General features: G+C 32.5%; 1 protein-coding gene across 1 annotated transcript; it reads right to left on the reverse strand.

The window, feature by feature from the left end:
• Positions 1–109: 109 nt before the first annotated feature.
• Positions 110–12,701, reverse strand: LOC139527050 (2'-5'-oligoadenylate synthase 1-like). Its single transcript, XM_071322305.1, has 6 exons — positions 12,628–12,701; positions 10,792–10,965; positions 9,963–10,227; positions 8,744–8,922; positions 6,864–7,051; positions 110–727 (listed from the first exon to the last, which is right to left on the reverse strand). Exons 2-6 carry the CDS (start codon positions 10,957–10,959, stop codon positions 154–156), a joined length of 1,374 nt encoding a protein of 457 aa, XP_071178406.1. The 5' UTR covers positions 10,960–10,965; positions 12,628–12,701; the 3' UTR covers positions 110–153.
• Between the last annotated feature and the right edge of the window lie 3,953 nt (positions 12,702–16,654).

The following is a 16,654-nucleotide window of genomic DNA, read 5'->3' on the forward strand; positions in this document are numbered from 1 at the left end:
AACGATACATACTTTTTAAAATGCACACAAAGACGACATATAATATCATATTTGTAAGCTACCATATACAATATTCAACAAAAAACATATCACAAGTTTTAGATCTGAATCTTGATAACAATTTATTTCATACACAACTGTTGTTTGAAACATTCATTTTCTAAAAGGTAGAAATATATGTTTTATTCTTCTTATCACATATCTTCGTCCTAAAACACTACATAATCTCCCTAGCTTCATTGCATTTGTTGTGACTGTGTATGTGTTGTAGGCCAATTCAAAAAAGCACATCCCAATTAATGCAGCAATGCCAAGCTTTAATTTATATCTTGAATCTTTTGGCTGATCCTCCAATGGGACAAGTTCTTCAACATCAACCTTCTTTGAACTTATAGAATGAGTGACTTGTGTTTCAGTCGCAGAAATGATAAAGTCAACCAAGGACTTCATTATTTCTAAATAGCTCTTCCCTATCGAAATAAAGACGAAATTGAATATTCGCCTGAATCTTATGACCAACAAACACAGGAAAACACAACAACAAATCACAACAAACCATTTTCTATACCAGTCCCACGTTTCTGGAACGCCGCTTAACAACATTTTGAGAGTCCTGGCATGCTCTTGTATATGACTGAAGTTGTTGTGAAAATGCATCCAGTCAAATTGTGTTCCTGGTACAAGATCATGAAAGGGATTTGCTGGATCTAAGATATATGGTGGCTTTCTGTAAAATATATTTTGAAGTTTTATCAATGAACAGATGCAGTATTTTATACATGTGGTAAAGGAATGAAGATTTAATTCAATTTACATTTATCTTTTACATTGAAAATACTCGTTTTAAAAGGAACATGTTTTGTTTTGCTACTCATCTTTGTATGAGATCTTTTGCTACTTTGTATTCAAGCAGCGCACTAAAATCGTAGTGTTAAAATATCATACACGAATAACAAAAACTCTTTATATTCTTATGAACCTAATTACAGTGCATTTTCTTAGAAGCATAAGAGTATTGCCCAGTCTTCTGTGTATGTAATGTGCGAAGCCTGAAATGCCATTTTCACTGTATTCGTGATGCATTTCTTATGTAGAATGATAAATAAACAGACGACAAATTCAGATTTTTAAATATAATAAGAAATTATATACAATATATACGGTTTTTATAATTTCATAATAAATGCATTTGATGTGGACGGGTTTTAATCGCGACTACAGCAATCCATGTGTAACATTGATACACAGATAGGTAAATATTAAGCATAGTTCACGAACAGAGCGTGCAAGAGTTTTAAAAGTTGAGTCAAGTTTCATTTGTAGAAACATGTACGTTTTAACATGATTAATAATGTAGTATATACTAAAACAGGTTATAAATTCATGATAAATGCATTTGATGTGGACTGGTTTTAATTGCGCCTACAGCAATCCAGGTGTAACATTGATAAACAGATAGGTAAATATTAAGCATAGTTCACGAACAGAGCATGCAAGAATTTTAAAAGTAGCAGTCAAGTTTCATTAGTAGAAAAATGTACCTTTTAACATGATTAATAATGTAGTATAACCTAAAACAGGTTTTGTTGTTCAGCTTGTTGGTATTAAATCAAATTCCACTATGTTGTCTTTGTAATGCAATTCATGTTTACTGTTGAATAATGATACCAGACTTTCATTTTCACTGTAGAGCGATTAATTACTGTTGTATATGCAATGCATTTTCACAGAAAGATTTTGAGTAATTTTCATCATATAAAGTCGTAATTTAGCCGACTCTCTAACATATTCTATGAAGTCAGAAGGATTGATTATATATGCATAATTTGTGAGCAAAAGTCTGAGTACACGTATATGTCAATAAATTCCTTAAAAATGACATTTATTGCTAATTGTCAATTCTATTTTCTCTGATAATTTATTCAGACCCAGATCTATATGTAGGATTAAATATATCCTTTGCCGTCGATACGTCATCATTGTATACATATATCTTTGACAGCCAATGCAGCAACCAATTGAAATTCGGGGGGGGGGGGGGGGGGGGGCGTGTTGCTTTGGATTTTTTTTGGAGACAAACTTTTGTTTTACATTGAGCCAAAGAAACTTATTTTTTTAAGGCCAAGAAACTTGTACTTTTTTATAAACAAATATTTTTTTTTCACGTAGTGATCCGAGCCTGCTGGGAGGGTTAGGGTGCAGGCCCCCACCCCCACCCCCCAAGAAAATTTTGAAAATTAGACTTATACATATTTTCGTCAATAAAATATTAATATAGTTCTTTTTCCAAATAAAATCTATTGTTATATTAAAGGGGCACTAGCTACGAGATATATAAAAAATCTTAAGCAAGATTTTTTTTTGTTCAATCAATAATGAAAGTGAAATAATGAAATAATAATTCGCTTTTAGCAGCCAAAATGGTTTAATTTTGTCAAATTAAGCGATGAAACATTGATAATTACTGTTTCACTTGCAAGTGAATTAGTCGACCTCATTAAATCCGTATTCATGTGAACTTCAATTTAACCCCTAGCAAGAGATTGACAACGCATGCATTATACGTGTACATGTTGTTTAAAGAAAAAGAATGTCAACAATGAAAGTGAAACTACGGTAAATCATTTGATTACTGATTCGATCTATATGAAATTATTCTTATACGGTTAAAAACAATGAGACACATAAATTTTTAATCTATAAGATAAAATCAAACAGACCTATAAAATCTAATTGCACGTATTGATTTAATCTATTCTTATCGTTATTTATGTTTACATCGCTTATATGGTAATCTGAGGTCAAATCAATGGTTAATTAGATGGCGTCTGAACTAACATACACACGAAACGAACCTACATATTATCTACGCCATGCTCTGTATCCTGTTTATTTCAGACTTTTGGTAGTTTTGATAAATGTTTTACATTGTTATAAATCAAATATGAGAATTTGAGTCAAATCGGTGACCATGAATTTGACAGCTAGTGCCCCTTTAACTAATGTGCCATTTCAAGTAAAAGGAAGTTATTAGCACTAAGTAAATCAATTAGGGATTATTACTTTTTGAGAGGGAAAATAATTTATTCCACATTTACCAGATTTTTTTTTTAATATCCATATATCAATAGTCCCCTTCCCCCCTCGAAAATCAAATGGTTGCTACCAGAAAAGCAGCTTTCGATTTCAGTCTAAATATACATCACATACTTATGGCTTGATTGTTTTGTTTATATTTATGTTTGCTTAGGCATTGTAATTAAGATTGAGCACACATTTATACTAAAAAGCAAACAAGCCAACCAAACCATTTAACTACAAGCATTGTGAAAATAGCTCTATTGGATGCATCTTAAAAAATCTAAGAGCAGTCACAAAACGACCATCATTTCACGATTGATTGAGTCGTGACGTTTTCGTCTTGCACAAACAATTGCTCTACATTTGATGCCTGGATGGATGGATAATTAATTTTTGTAATACCATTTTTATACATCTTATACAGAAAAAGGTTCGATCAACGATCGAGTCACCATAAGATATGTTTGAAAATCTTCTAAATCGTTAACTTTGTTCTCGATGTATTTCTTACGAACGGTGCAAACTATGACAAAAAAAACCAAAACAATGTACACACAAAATATCGATGAACAATACACAATGTAGAAATCAACCGTAACTTCATGAACTTGGCAAGACCCGTGTATGCAAGTGAGAATCTACGACCAGCTTGCATTGTGAATATCATCTGTATTAAAGTTATCTTTGAAGATTATTTTCAGTTGTTGCATGTCGACTTATCATATAAAACAATAATGAAAATTTATCGTACTTTAAAGAATTACATATCAGAAATGATTGCACTTACAGTGATTATTCATCACATCTATAGTTAAAATGAATATTATCCAGTCGAAAATATTATGGATTCAGCAGCTTTGATTACACTTTATTGGAATTTAATCTTGTGATTATACATTTGAAAGTTATATTCTTATTAAATTTTGTTAAACCATACATTTTAATCAATTATTTCGTACTTTCAAAAAGTAAACAAACGTAGTTTTTCCCGTCATCCTTTATTCTACAATAGACATATATACACACTGAAAATGAACAAACTGGATTCACACTTTATATTAACAGAGTCTTTCTAATTTGTGTTTTCTTTAATATTGTTTGTCTTTTGATCCTTTTCTGTTTTGCCATGGCGTTATCATGAAAATAAAACGTCAACAACGATAAGTCACTGTATAACTTGAATAAACATGATAAAAGCCAAACAGCATAGTCAGAAATAAAAGGCCCCGAAACTATAAATGTATATATATGTAAAACAATTCAAACGAGACAACGGAGGGTTTGGTATATATTGAAAATAATTCACAAAAAACAAATATGATATGCAGTAACAAACTACAACCACTGAATTGCAGGCTTTTGAATTAGGATGGCACATCCAGACTGTGGAGGGGTTGAACGAAATAGTGTGAAGGCACGCCAACCGTGGGATAGTGGTGTAACAGTTCAGCATAACAACAAACTATAAAACACAGATTGAAAGTGCTTCGCAGAAATACAGCTTCCAAAAACAGTGACTGGACGTGGAAGGGGACTTATACATCGCAACAACAACACCAAGTACAGATCGAAGAGAACTTACAGTCACTGACAGCTAGTTCAAAAATCAATAATAAAGAGATGTGCTTTAAGCGCATCATACACCTGCTGCCCGTTAAGCTTGTCTTCGTGCTTTAAATGATATTTTTTTTGGTACATTAATTAGGCTGTTAGTTTTCTCATTTGAATTGTTTTACATTTTGTAATTTCAGGGTCTTTTATAGTTGACTGTGCGGTATGGACTTTGATCATTTTGAAGGCCATAGGGTGACCTAAAGTGGTTAATTTTCTTTTAATTTTTAAAAGGTAACTTAAGTCAAGAAATATAAATATTCACCAAAGTTTCATAAAACTTTGTAAAAGCGTTTATGAGTTATTGTTTGAAAACTAGAAAATCTTCCCTTTTTTATAATTAAGCATAACAATTCACAACATGGAAACGAAAAATCTGAAATTTATAAAGATGGAAAGGGAGCTTACGTCAATAGATATAAACAATGAAACAGAGTTTCATAAAAGTTGGTGGGAGCGTTTCTGTGTGTGTTACATTTTAATGTTGTGTCGTCATTCTCCTCTTATATTTACCGCGTTTCCCTCGGTTATGGTTTGTGACCCGGATTTGTTTTTTTCTACTGATTTATGAGTTTTGAACATCGGTTTACTACTGTTACCTTTATTTTTGAGTTATAGCATGAAAACTTGAAAATCCCCCTTATTCTAAGGGTAAAACTTCATAACCTGGAAACGAACAATCTTAAATTTATAAAAATCGAAAGGGAGCTTACGTCCATAGATATAAACAATGCAACAAAGTTTCGTTAAAGTTAGTGGAAGCGTTTTTAAGTAATTGTCCGAAGTGTGGTCGACGGACGGACAGACGGACAGACAGACAGACAGACAGACAGACAGACAGACGGACGGACGGACGGACGGACGGACGGACGGACGGACGGACGGACGGACGGACGGACGGACGGACGGACGCACGGACGGACAGACAGACAGACGGACGGACGGACAGATAGACGGACAGACAGACGGACGGACAATCGTATACCATAATACGTCTCGTCTAAGACGGGCGTACAAAAACTGATGAAAAAAAAACATGTATCTAATACTTAGTTATCAATTTACAGCCAGCATAAAATAGTTTCAGTATAAAGACGTCATGAACAGTTACAGAAAAAATGACCTTCTGCAATGTCAATTGCAAGATACATGTATCAACAACTTTTACAGCCATGAATGTGCATATGTTTATTAAAATGTTATATAGTTTGATTTTATAGCAAATTACAAATTATAATTCCGTAAAAAGGGATGTTCTATCTTGTTAAAAATATTTTTCTGCAGGTACAGCCAAACTTCCGTACCACATCTCTCTCTATATATATTGAAGAATTTAGTAAACGTATTTTTAAAAGTAATTCTTGGTAATGAAATAAACTATTCATAGATAACATGGACTAAATTTTGTATATACGCCAGATGCGCGTTTCTACAAAAGACTCATCAGTGACGCTTGAATCGAAAAAAGTTCGAAAGGCCAAATAAAGTACGAAGTTGAAGAGCATTTTAAAAGGACCAAAATTCCTAAAAATTTTGCCAAATGAAATCCCGGATTAAATGATTTACAAGTAACACATAGATTACGTTCATTGAAATCCAAAAACGTCACAAAGGAGACGGTCGTAGCTAAATAGTGAACTAGCTGTGATATAAAAGCACCATGTTCCACTTGTATCTACTCCCTCTCGTTTTAAACATATTACAAGTGTACACTAATGTTATATATGTCATCAGGAATGTCGTTGCCCTCACAAAAATACGTAAATCTAAATTGTATTGTGTAAAAAAGTCATGACTGTTTAAAATTTCTTTTCGTTAATAAGTACGCTGAAGGTATGATTTCAATTAAGCTCTATCCCATTTACAAGCAGTTGAACGACCAATTCATAAAGTCTTATATTACATTGAACCAGATTAATTGCTTGGTTGTTGTTTAAAGGGGAACTAGCTACGAGATAAAGAAAACAAAAAATATAATTTTTTTGTTCAATCATTAATGAAAGGAAATAGTGAAATACGAATTCGCATTTAACTGCCAAATTTGTTTCAGTTTGGTCAAAATATGCAAAGCAACATGTATGGTGAAATATAAACTCGTGAAAAAAATATAGGTTAAGCATTTCTCGTTTCTTTTACCTTAAATATACAATAACTTGTGGATATCTACTCACTTATTTAAGTTGTGTGTGTATTTATGGGCAGTATAGTTCTGATCCCAACATACAGCAATGTTATTAATATCGATTAGCTGATTGACAACCTCCATCAACATTGTTCTCATTGTGAAGTTCTGACAAAAATCATTTCGTTGCCAAACACACATGACAATCAATTCTAAACAATATGATGACATTCCTATCTAAAAAAAAATGAACATCAGTTTTATAAGGTTTCGTTTATTTTTATTGATATTAAACTCTAATTACAAATACGTCAATTACTATTTTGTGATGTCTTCTTATAGCAAAGATCGGTATTTCTAATAAAATGTAATAGAACAATTTCCTATATAAAAAAAAGAAACAGTAAAAGCATACGAAAAGAATACTGCTTTTAAAAAAAATCAATTGTAAAAATAATAAAAATGTTGTGTACTTATTGTTGTATATGGGTGTGTTATTTAGGATGACGACTAAATTTAATGAAGCGTCAGTGTGTCAATGTGTAAATCGGTAACTGATTTTAAACCGAACTAAAAGTGCTTAGAAAAAAAGACTTACTGAATGTAATTCTACAGTATTAACATTCCGTTCCTAATTTTGACTGAGCACTACATAACCAAGTGTCAAAAAGGGCATGTGACAAATAACACAGAAATAAATACAAATCTCATAAGTTCAACAAATCTTATTAAAGTTTATTCTATATACTTCAGATCAGTTGAATATAAAACAATATTCAAAATTATTTCCCAAAACAATACGTGTTAACGTATTGTATCCTTTTTTTTGGATAAAAGGATTGACAAATGTTAAGTTTTGATCAAATCTATTTCGAAAAATGACCGAAATTGATCATTTTCAAGAAGTGTTTTAGACCTGTAGAGAATCCAATTATCGTTAATGAAACTACGCAGGCAAAAAGTGTCACGTTGTTTCAAGGTACCGTTGATTGTTCAAAGTATTGGAAAGTTTATGGTAGCCTATATAAAAAGGTAAATCCTGCGAGTTGTTCCATTCAATAAGATCATGAAATACTTGTGATTTGCTAAGAACTGATCTTTATCAATATTTACGTTTTGAATGTGGGATTGCCAGAGATTAACAATTGAATAGGACACTCGAGGTCATAGAATGTGCAGACACAAAAAATGTGCTAAATCTTAGTTCTCATGATCAACAATATATTGATCAAGAAAAAGAACATACACACTTCACATCTTATATGTCTCTGAATACGAACTCAGGTCGAACATTTATATTTTATATTAACTAGTGGATTTGGCGTTGTTTTTAGAGACTAATTGCTTTTGATCATGATGACAAAATTTCAAATTCAACCTTCAATCGTGTTTGCCTTTGCTCTGGTGTACTTCCCAACATCATCCATAATTATTCTAAATTACTGTTTGCATTGATGTGTTGTGGTTTTTAAGTTTATAAAAAAAATTTATATAGAAATTCATGCTAAATTAAATGTTTGTCGAGTGTATTCAACATAAAGGATCTAACACAAGATACACCCCATTTCATACATTTTGTTCTCAAGTGATTCTGAGTGATATGTTTAACCTGTTAATTTACTTGATTACCTAAATTGACTGATAATAGAGAATAATTGTAAACATGTGATCCCCTAAATAAAAGAATTACGTTAACGTTTTAAACTCACACTGTGAACATTGTAGTTTATGTGCACGCTTTATTCTAAATGTTTTTATAACACAACAGGTTTATAAAGCACTATAGATTTAAACAAATACGGGTCAATTATTTAGCAAATTTTACCAATGTTGTCACAGAAAAAACATTAGTATCGTCTGGTGTATGCTGATACGGAAACTCTGTAAACCGTATCGTAGCTGTTTTCAAGGATTTTTAACTATACATACCCCTTCCGTTTTATTCCAATATTTTATAAGTCGAATTAAATCTTTAACTCGACATGGTCTACTTTTCACAAATTCAATCTGAAGTTTACACAAACATTTTGCATAATATTTTCGTAGATGCGGTTTCTTGACCATTTCTTTATATGCCTTTGTCGGACCTCCAGCAAGACCGAACAACCCTAAAAGATACAATTTTATCAATGAATCACTTATTATAAGACGATTTTTTTTATAACGGTTAGCCAGAAACAAACGACGTGCTGGTGATTTGAATATTTCAAACAAAAACTAACGACCTATTGGAGAACAAAACAAAAATAAGAAATATAACAACAAACGACAACAATCCAAATTTAAAACAGCCTTCTGACATAGGCTGTTTCATACTGATGTTTGCAGGTTAAGACCGGTTTCTTGACTCCCATCTCTCAACCTTATCTGCGACAGTGGTTTATCTGGAAAATTAAGAAAAACTGTAAAAAAAAAAAACACCAAAAAATCAGTTGTCAATCGCGCTAGACAACTCAGCCAACTGGACCTTACATGTTATAACAATGACGTTTCCATAAGTTCAGTAATACAATCATCTTGGGTTAGCACCGTACATGATGCATTATGGTAATAGCTGTTGTTTTGGGAATAAGTAACTTGTATGTGTGTCGTATGCAACTGATTTTCCAGTGAACTGACGGATACTACCGAAACTAAAAGGTCTTTAAAATATTTTGAGCTTTTCCTCAATATTGACATAGATTGACGACTTCAAACTATATTTAATGACATGGTTTCAAGTTCCTTTTTAGCAGTATTTTTTGTCTGCTTGATCGTATGGTGTTTATATATATTAATTGCCACGTTATGCTCGTTAATGTTACCCTTTCGGATTCAAATAAACATAGAGATGCACCTAACATTGAAACGACTGAAATTACCACACTATATGTTTTACTGTCATCATAACAATTAAATTGACAGATAAGACATTCCAGTGTCTTATCTCTTTTATGTACTGTTTTGAAGTCTCACATTTTACACGTTAGTCGTATGATCTGAGTTGTGACTTAATTTTGTTTCGTACCGGGGAGGATTTATGCATGCCAAGTTAAACATGTTTTTAAATAATTCAAAACAATCAAACCAAAAATTAAGTGTAGGACATAGAGCAATCAAAATGCACAGTTGTGAAAATACAAGGGCAGATTATATAAACAAAACATACATGTGCTCCATACATCGATTATCGGCAATAAGTCTACATCATGCCAATCGTTGCCACTGTCACACATCATTTGGAACTGGAGTGTATATGGAGTCCTTCCTTCAATTCTTATACCATCACATGCTCTCAGGTAATCAGAGAAGTCATTTAATATATTATCCATCTGACTAGCTAATTCGTCAACAGTTTTAAAATCATTCAAAACAACAAGAAGATCTACATCCGAATGTCCTTTAACTCCAGTTCCTTTCCCAAGCGATCCTCCCTGGAATAGAACCTTTATCATAATTTTGATCAGATATATGTTTAGAAAATTGGTCATTCTAGAATATTTGTAATGCAAAGATAAAATGAAACACAGTTATCAGTGACAGTTGATTTTTAACACCCTTTTATATAAAACTTAGGAGCAGATATATAGTAATGGCTGTGTCATGAATACACTGGTACCCTATCTATGGTCGTTGTCTTGAGGATTGCGGAAGACAATGTTGATATTTTTTCTGCCCTTGATTCTGATTTTAAACAAGAAAAACATTGAGATTATCAAAGCCTTTATCAAAAACAGGATCAATAATCTCTCCTTATCTTGTCTCACATATGTAAAAGAAAGCATGAAAATAAAAGTTAACATCTACCATTTTATACATTAGTGTTTGTCAAATGAATGTCATTTTTGCAGGACCAGTATATTTGGAGTCAGACCAGTAGATTTTCAGTCCACTGGTCCGGCTTGCCAGTACACAAACAAGCTTAAATTTGACCCCTGCATACCCCCTTACAAATATAATCTTAACTTTGTCCAAACGGAGTATGAATGTTACATTACCTTGATAACCTGACTTACACTATACTTAGAATGTCGGTGTATAGTTCTAACAACTCTATCTATAATGTGGCTACATCTTTGTAGAAACTCATTATTTGGTCGAACATGACGGTCTATGAAACATTCTAAGGTTTCACCTTGGTACATCCCTTGGAACGGAACATTCATATCTACCTACAGTATGAAAGAAATACAGCAATACTTAACATGCATGATCCGAATCGCATGGTATACAAAAAGAGAAAACGTATTCGTTTATATGTTATAGATATTAAGTAATTTAGTTGATACATGTATAGCTATTCATCCATCAAAAGATGAATTAAGGTGAAGTTTTAACATGATCGCCTCAGAATTTTGTTTGTTTAATTCATTTATAGTCATATTGTGTCAATAAGGGAAAAGAACCACAAAGAAGCACAATGGAAAATTCATAAGTCGAACAAATGCACACGACATGTGGAGACAAATCACAATTTAAAGAATACAAAGAACAATGCTACAATTGTATATGATTTTTTTCAACTATTCTGCTTCAATTTCAGAGTAAGGCAATTTCCTTAAAAATGTCTATACTGTAAGATGTCTGTGATAGAATATTTGTTTACCAGATGACTACATGTACATACGAATATGATAAAACACGGCCAACGTAAACGACGGAAAAGACATTATTTGCAGTCAATGTGTCTGTTAATTAAATTATATGTCCATAATTTCCATCCAAACATTCCATCTACATCATAGTTGTTTGTAGCTTCCTATACGACGTGTCTCGGTATGTTTTTACATTCAAAATTCGTGTATTTGCTTTTTATTTTTCTGTTGTGGTTTCAGTTGAATAATGTGTTATGTCTAATCGTTTGTGGTACAGACAATTATGAAATATCCATTCAATACCGTCATTGTCATGATAATTGTAATTCTGAGCTTTTGATATTGCCATTTGATTAGGGACTTTCCTTTTTAACTTTTCCTACAAGTTCAGTAATTTTTGTTTGTTCCGTTGTTTCCCCCTTATAGTTGATGTGTTTCCCTCTGTTTTAGTTTGTAACCCAGATTTGTTTTCTGACAATCGAGTTATGACTTTTGAACAGCGGTATACTACTGTTGCCATTATTGGAACTTCATTCAATCATATTAACGTAAAACTAAGTACACATGCCCAACATACTGGACACGTTTCAAACTACAGGCGGTTGCATAATATAAGTATTCATATGATACGCGGTAAATAAACAAAGGCACCAGTAGTATACTGGTGTTCAAAAGTCATAAGTCGATTGAGAGAAACCAAATATGGATAACAAACTTGAACTGAAGGAAACAAATCAATTATTGAAGGAAAATAAAGGACTAACATGAACTTGAAGTGCAACAACAACAACGAGTTTTCATCGTACCATTATGGACAAATATGTTTATTTTAGTTATTTGAATACAATACACTTAAATTTGTAAAATCAAATTGTTAGTCCATTTTGCTAAAGCAATTTGAGACTATCCTCGCCCCGTATCATAACAAAATTAGCTAAAAATACAGTTTCAAAACACCGAGGGGAATAACGCTTTATTTACCTTTTAAATACTGTGAATGGAATGGATTTTTATTGTTGATCGATGTGTACACTATGAACGTTTATTTTGATTGACGATAAGTGTGTAATAGTCACAATCATAAAATAATTTACATCAAATTAAACCTTTATATCTCATATTTTTAAACCAGAACAAAACTTTTAAAGTCATATATCATTTTGATTTGAAATAGCATACCAAAATATATTTGTTAAATGCTAATGTTAGTACAATTTTAAATCAACATGATCAACTTACAAAAATATATCGATGTTATTAAAAATCCCTCGGTCTTGTTATACACACCAAACATTATACTAACTAATAAATATACACATATCGATTTTCGTACTATGTCATGCATCATTTGTCATAACGATTTAAAAAATTATATTTATATTGATGAAAAAGGGTTAAGTTTTAAATTCCAAAGCAAATGCCACATTTCTATATAAGCATTTTCATTGTAATGTTTTTCGCAAATACATGTTAAGATAAGAATGCCCTTTTGTGTGTCTTTAAGCAACAAAATATTTATATAAACATAATTCACCTTTAAATCATAGATATCAAATAACAAGTTCAAATAGTAAAAAAAAGCTGACTTTAAAGAAATACCGACTGCATTGTAATTAAATTGCCAAATTGCATATTGTTAACATGTGATAAAGTAACTCTATTCAAGACGTTCAGCTCAATAACGCTATTCATTATATAAATATAAAACTTACAAAGTTATCTTACTTAGGGAGCTAATATTTGATTTTTATGGGGGGGGCTAGGATGAAAAATTTTGTCCTGCTTTTTTGTTTAGTTGTAATCTCTGTCCTGCCTTTTTATTTTTTACTCTATTCGGTCCTGCCTTTTTTTTTACTGGTTTATCCTGACTTTTTTTACACAAATTGTCATCCTGCCTTTTTTTTTTACTCAAAACTCCTGTCCTGCCTATTTTTTTCAAATTTCATCCTAGCCCCCCCCCCCCCCCCCCCCTAAAAATCAAATGGTAGCTCCCTTAAAACCACTATAGGTACAAACTATTTTTTTATCAGTACTTTGTTACACATGTTGTGTAGGGTAGATTTTTTCCAAAATTTGACAAATCTATATTCTTGATATTGGCTAAATGTGGCATATTTATTCTTTAGAACGACCTCCAGAGGCGGCAATTTAGTCAATTCGTTATATAACTGGATAATCTTGTAAAAAGATAAATGTCTGATAGCTAATTTAGAATAACAAATTTTGTTCTAAAAAGGTTAACGTTATCAGGTTTTTAGATTCAACTGTTATGTCATGTATGTATCCCGTAGTACACACATAAATTGGAACGGGGAACCAATTATTTGCCCCCATTGAAACGCATTGAAAATGATAGTAAATAAATGGGTTGTTATTCAATTCATAATTTTGATAGCTACCTTGGGACTTCTGGTTCACGTTGGGAATTTGTTTTGAAGTTTCCAAGTACAATCGCAATGCCTCATGACTGGCATTCCGTTGCAAAATTTTGTTTTGATTGACAACAGGGTCAGTATGTCTACTTCCGGAGAAGAATACAGGCTGGAATTAAGGCAATTTACTCTATGTACTGACGTCAGATTACATTTAAATCAATCAAAATTGTTACAGACATTCACATTAGAAAGCCTACCCTTTCAAATAAATCTACATTATTGTGTTATAATAACACTAAATCATTTTAAATAAAACATATATATTTTTTAAAGAACTACATTCGTGGGTACCGGACTGGTTGCCGTAACTGGGATCATAGTCTAGCAGTATAATGAACACATAGCTATATAAGGCAATTGTATGCGACTGTCATACAATTGAGAGGTTCAGTAGCTATATAACCAGGTTTCATCCACCCTTTACTACATAACTAAATGCCAATACCAAGTCAGGAATATGACAGTTTTTAACTATTCGTTTGATGGTTTGAGCTTTTTATTTTGCTATTTGCTAAGAAGCTTTCAGTTTAGATTTTTTGTCAGAGTTCGGTATTGTTGTTATTCTACTTTTTTTTTTTTTTTTTTTTTGTGACAATCTAGATAGATGCTGAATATCAATACCATTTCTTTATAACATACGTGTAGTACATCGACAGAATTCGATATTTTTGTTATTCTATTTTTTTTTCATTTGTGTGACAATCTAGATATAGCTGCTGAATATCGATAAAATTGAGAAAGGAAATGGTGAATATGTCAAAGCGACAACCACCCGACCATAGAGCAAACAACAGCCGAAGGCAACCAATGGGTCTTCAATGTAGCGAGAATTCCCGCACCCGTAGGTGTCCTTCAGCTGGCCCCTAAAATATGCATAATAGTACAGTGATAATGGACGTCATACTAAACTCCGAATTATACACAAGAAACTAAAATTTAAAATCATACAAGACTAACAAAGGCCAGAGGCTCCTGACTTGGGACAGGCGCAAAATTGCGGCGGGGTTAAACATGTTTATGAGATCTCAACCCTCCCCTTATACCTCTAGCCAATGTAGAAAAGTAAAACAATAACAATACGCACATTAAAATTCAGTTCAAGAGAAACCATTTCTTTATAATATAAGTGTAATACATTTGACTCAATAACAAAATAAGGCAATTTTCATGTGTGTTTCAGAAATTAATATTGTTGCTTGATATTTCTAATAGATAATAACACTATTGCTACAAAGTAGCAATTTAATATTCCCATCAGCGTTCTTTGCTTTGATTCCCCATGTCCATTCTCAATTGTATTAAGAGTTCTTGGTGAAGTCGTCTTTTTTTCAAAATCAGTCTGTTCCTATTGTATCCTACAGTAACAACAAAACCATTGCACCCAAAGTATTTAACTATATATAAACAAGCATTCCAGAACCTTGACTTAGAACAATACATAAAAAAACCTCTGACATGTGACTGTTCCCACTTGCCTTATAATTACAGCATCTCTGGCCTTGTTATAACTGGGGATCAAAACATAATTTAATTTTTCGGTGATTTCTCATGGTCCTAAGTTTAGAGAACCCCAACACACCAATTGGAACCATAACTTCAAAATGATTATGAATTCCATTGAGGACTACGCATGGGCTAAACGAGAAGAAGTTGAACTGGACACTTTGTCAGAATTGGTCAAAACTATCAGGTCTCTGATAAAACGTCGCATTCATAGATGAAAACTGTGTGAATGATCGACCAAAGTCCGTTTTCAGAGACAAAGAGGCCGCGAACTGTCTATCATCTCTTCATGATAAGTATTTTGCTGTCCCTGCGGACAAAGCTTCAAATAATATTGTCTTTGTATGTAAATCGTATTACTACGAATGTCTTGTAAAAGAATTAGGAATAAATGAGCACTCTGGTATTTCCACAAACAAAGACATATCATTTGACAAGAATGAGATTTTGGCAAATCATAAGTCCTTCATGGCTTCTATGAACATTACATTGAACAACAAATCTGAGGACTTACTTTGTGTGTATTGGATACTTAAGCTTCACAAAATTCCGTACAAACAACGGTACATTGCCGGCTCATCTGCATGTTCCACTAAAGTATTGTCCATTAGATTGACTAAAATTATGTCCGCAGCGAAAGAGGGCCTTCGGAAATACCGTGAACCTGTTTACTCGCGTAGTGGTATTAACCATATGTGGATTCTTCAAAATTCTAAAGAACTTCTAGATATTTTTTTTTATGAATTTATTTCTATCAAAACCTTAGATTTTTCAACCCTGTATACCACCATTCCCCATGTGAAATTGAAAAATCGCCTGTAAGAAGTAATCCACAATGCCTTTCAACATAAGAATGGTAGCATATGCTATAAATTTATTACATTGGGATATCAAAAGGCATATTTTGTTAATAGTGAACAAAAAGGAAAAACATACTATACAGAGGAACAAGTGATCAGTATTTTGGAGTTTCTTATCGACAACATATTTGTTGAATTTGGAGGTAGACTTTTTCAACAAATTGTCGGCATTCCTATGGGAACGAACTGTGTGCCTCTTCTTGTCGACCTCTTCTTAATTTCATATGAATGGAGCTCCTTCAGACACTTGTCAAAAACAAGAAGATCAATTAAGCCAGATTATTTAATTTCACTTTTAGATATATTGATGATGTTCTTTCCATTGACAATCCTTACTTTTCTGATTGGATTCTATTAATACATCCCCCAGAACTAGAAATTAAAGGAACAACAGACGCGGCTTCCTCCGCCTCTTTTTTAGACTTATATCTCGAATTTGACATACACAGTCATCTCAGTACCAGAACC

Source organism: Mytilus edulis, chromosome 6 (genome assembly GCF_963676685.1).
Source record: "Mytilus edulis chromosome 6, xbMytEdul2.2, whole genome shotgun sequence".
In the NCBI taxonomy this organism is placed as follows: domain Eukaryota; kingdom Metazoa; phylum Mollusca; class Bivalvia; order Mytilida; family Mytilidae; genus Mytilus; species Mytilus edulis.